This window comes from Malurus melanocephalus, unplaced genomic scaffold (assembly GCF_030028575.1).
Source record: "Malurus melanocephalus ecotype Western Australia unplaced genomic scaffold, MMel_1.1 scaffold_1480, whole genome shotgun sequence".
NCBI lineage: Eukaryota > Metazoa > Chordata > Aves > Passeriformes > Maluridae > Malurus > Malurus melanocephalus.
In genome coordinates this window covers 7,349-11,011 of record NW_026624712.1, presented here as the reverse complement: position 1 = coordinate 11,011, position 3,663 = coordinate 7,349, and the positions used below count along the sequence as shown (strand labels likewise).

The 3,663-nt window shown below is 53.2% G+C and overlaps 1 protein-coding gene across 1 annotated transcript in view; it reads right to left on the bottom strand.

Annotated features, from left to right (window-relative positions):
* Positions 1-3,663, bottom strand: part of INTS3 (integrator complex subunit 3) — a gene marked incomplete at its 3' end in the record, with an annotated part of 41,051 nt that overhangs the window by 30,692 nt on the left and 6,696 nt on the right. Inside the window, 2 exon segments of the mRNA XM_057387998.1 lie at positions 910-1,051; positions 3,060-3,250. Of these exon segments, the coding sequence (XP_057243981.1) occupies positions 910-1,051; positions 3,060-3,250 (333 nt within the window).

Here is a 3,663-nt window from a genome sequence, read left to right as displayed (position 1 = left end):
CCAGCGCTCTTCCCATGGCACACGAGGCTGCTGGGAGGAGTTAAAATCCCATTAAAGTGCAAAATTCCTGCTTTTTATGGAGTTTTTGGGAGTCTGGGCTCACCTTCCACRTCAGTAAATCAAGGGAATCGACTCTAAAGGATGTTGGAATTCCAGGCTGGTTTGGTTTGGAACGATCCCAAAATCACCCAAAAGCACCCAGACTGTGGGCAGGGACAAAATTCCCACATGGAGCTGGGTTGGAATGATCCCAAAACCACCCAAAATCACCCAAAAGCACCCAGACTGGGAGCAGGGACAAAATTCCCACATGGAGCTGGGTTGGAATGATCCCAAAATCACCCCAAAATCACCCAAAATCACCCAAAATGTGGGCAGGGACAATTCCCACCGGAGCTGGCTGCTCCAGGATTTAGGACCATTTAAGGATCCCGTGGGATTTATTGGGATCATCCAGCCCCGATGTGGGAAAAATCCCTGGAAAAATCATTGGAAAACCCCTGGAAAATCCCTGGGAAATCCCTGGAAAATCCCTGGAAAATGCCAGGAAAATCCCTGGAAAATCCCTGGAAAATCACTGAAAATCCCTGGAAATCCCTGGAAAATCACTGAAAATCCCTGGAAAATCCCTAGAAAATCCCTAGAAAATCACTGAAAATCCTGGAAAATCCCTGAAAAACCCTGGAAAACCCTTGGAAAATCCCTGGAAATCCTGGAAAATCACTGGAAAATGCCTGGAAAACCCTGGAAAATCCCTAAAAAATCACTGAAAATCACTGAAAATCCCTGAAAAGTGCCTGGAAATCCCTAGAAAATCACTGAAAATCCCTGGAAAACCCCTGGAAAATCCCTGGAAAACCCTGAAAATCCTGGAAAATCCCTGGAAAATCTGGAAATCCTGGAAAATGCCTGGAAAATCACCTGTGAACTGGGAGCTGAGCACCTGAGGGTTGTGCAGAATGTCCTTCCAGAGCTGCTCAAACTCCGGGATCCGCGCCACGTTCTGCAACAGCCGCACCAGATCCCGGCCGATCATGAAACAGTCCATGAACTGGGGAAATGGAAAAAAAAATATCTGTGAATTGGGAAAATGGGAGAGGAAACAGTTCATGAACTGGGGAAAAGGGAAAAAAAATATCTGTGAGCTGGGAAAATGGAAAAAAAAATATCTGTGAGCTGGGAAAAAAGAAAAAAAATTATCTGTGAACTGGGAAAGTGGGAGAGGAACAGTCCATGAACAGGGAAAATGGAAAAAAAAAATCTGTGAATTGGGAAAATGGGAGAGGAAATGATCTGTGAACTGGGAAAATGGATGGGGAACAGTCCATGAACTGGGGAAAATGGGAGAAAAAAATATCTGTGAACTGGGGAAAAGGAGAGAGGAAACCATCCATGAACTGGGAAAATGGGAATGGAACAGTCCATGAACTGGGAAAATGGGAGGGAAACCATCCATGAACTGGGAAAGTGGGAAAGTAAATCCCAGTCGGGCCCTGGTCCTGTGTCCTGTCCCGTGTCCCGTGTCCCACCCCAGCCGGTGACAGGTTGGGATCAGCAAAGCTCATTCTGGAGCTATTTCAGACCGTTCCTCCTCCCAAAGCAAACAACGCGCCCGTAAATCTGCCACTTTCACCCCAGAATGGCGGGGCCAGGCCACGGGGGAGGATTTGGGATAAATCCCAGCTCTGGGGTTCTCCTGCTCTGTCCAGAGCCAAACGTGGCCTGGAGCTNCCTGTCCCGTGTCCCGTGTCCCACCCCAGCCGGTGACAGGTTGGGATCAGCAAAGCTCATTCTGGAGCTATTTCAGACCGCTCCTCCTCCCAAAGCAAACAACGCGCCCGTAAATCTGCCGCTTTCACCCCAGACCATGGGGCCGGGCCATGGGGGAGGATTTGGGATAAATCACAGCTCTGGGGGAGCATTGGGAACGGGAGGATTTGGGATAAATTCCATCGGGAACAGGAGGATTTGGGATAAATCCCAGCTCTGGGGTTCTCCTGCTCCGTGCACAGCCTGGAGCTGCTGCCAGACCCCAAACCCAAACTGCCCCTGCCAGGGATGGATTCCCAGGGGAACAGGGATTCAGCAGGAACAGCAATTCCCGGGAATTCACCCATTCCCAGAATAGGGAGGTGGGGATCCCATTGCCAGAGCAGGGAGGTGCAAGAATCCCAACCTATCCCATGGATCCCATCCCATCCCATCCCAATCTCACCCCACAGACCCCTCTCACCCGTTCCCGGAGCAGGGAGATGCAGAACTCCATCCATTCCCATCCCATAGATCCCCACAAACCCCACAAATCCCATCCCACTCACCCGTTCCCGGAGCAGGGAGATGCAGAACTCCACCCCACAGATCCCACAGACCCCACAAATCCCATAAATCCCCTCCTCTCTCACCCGTTCCCGCAGCAGGGAGATGCAGAACTCCACCCCACAGACCCCACAAACCCCACAGACCCCATAAACCCCACAGACCCCATAAATCCCCACAGACCCCACTCACCCGTTCCCGGAGCAGGGAGATGCAGAACTCCACCCCACAGACCCCACAGACCCCACAAATCCCATCCCACTCACCCGTTCCCTGAGCAGGGAGATGCAGGATCCCATCCCATCCCATCCCATAGATCCCATCAATCCCAATCCCATAGATCCCCACCCCACTCACCCGTTCCCTGAGCAGGGAGATGCAGAACTCCATCCATTCACATCCCATCAATCCCAATCCCACCCCACAGACCCCACAAACCCCACAAACCCCATAAACACCACCCCACTCACCCGTTCCCGCAGCAGGGAGATGCAGAACTCCATCCCATCCCATCAATCCCAATCCCATCCCATAGATCCCATCAATCCCATTCCTACCCCACAGACCCCACTCACCCGTTCCCGGAGCAGGGAGATGCAGAACTCCATCCATTCCCATCCATTCCCATCCCATAGATCCCCACAAACCCCACAAACCCCACTCACCCGTTCCCGCAGCAGGGAGATGCAGAACTCCACCCCACAGACCCCCCAAATCCCATAAACCCCACAAACCCCACTCACCCGTTCCCGGAGCAGGGAGATGCAGAACTCCACCTCTTTCTGGCGCAGCGCCTGCAGCGCGGCCGTGCCGTGGTGATCCACGATCAGCCGCAGGTACGTGTACACGGCCATGGCCACCAGCAGGCTGCTCTTCAGCACCCACTCCCTGAAAATCAACCCCAAAACAGCCCTGAGTGTGCCCCAAAACAGCCCTGAGCCAGCCTTGAGTGTGCCCCAAACGGCCCCAAAACAGCCCTGAGTGTGCCCCAAATCAACCCCAGAACAGCCCTGAATCAGCCCTGAGTGTGCCCCAAAACAGCCCCGAGTGTGCCCCAAAATAGCCCCAAATCAGCCCTGAGTCAGCCCTGAGTGTGCCCCAAATCAACCCCAAAACAGCCCCAAATCAGCTCTGGGTGTGCCCCAAAACAGCCCTGAGAGTGCCCCAAAACAGCCCCAAAACAGCCCTGAGTGTGCCCCAAAACAGCCCTGAGTGTGCCCCAAATCAGCTCCAAGTGTACCCCAAATGAACCCCAAAACAGCCCTGAATCTGCCCTGAGTGTGCCCCAAATCAGCCCCGAGTGTGCCCCAAATGAACCCCAAAACAGCCCTGAATCTGCCCTGAGTG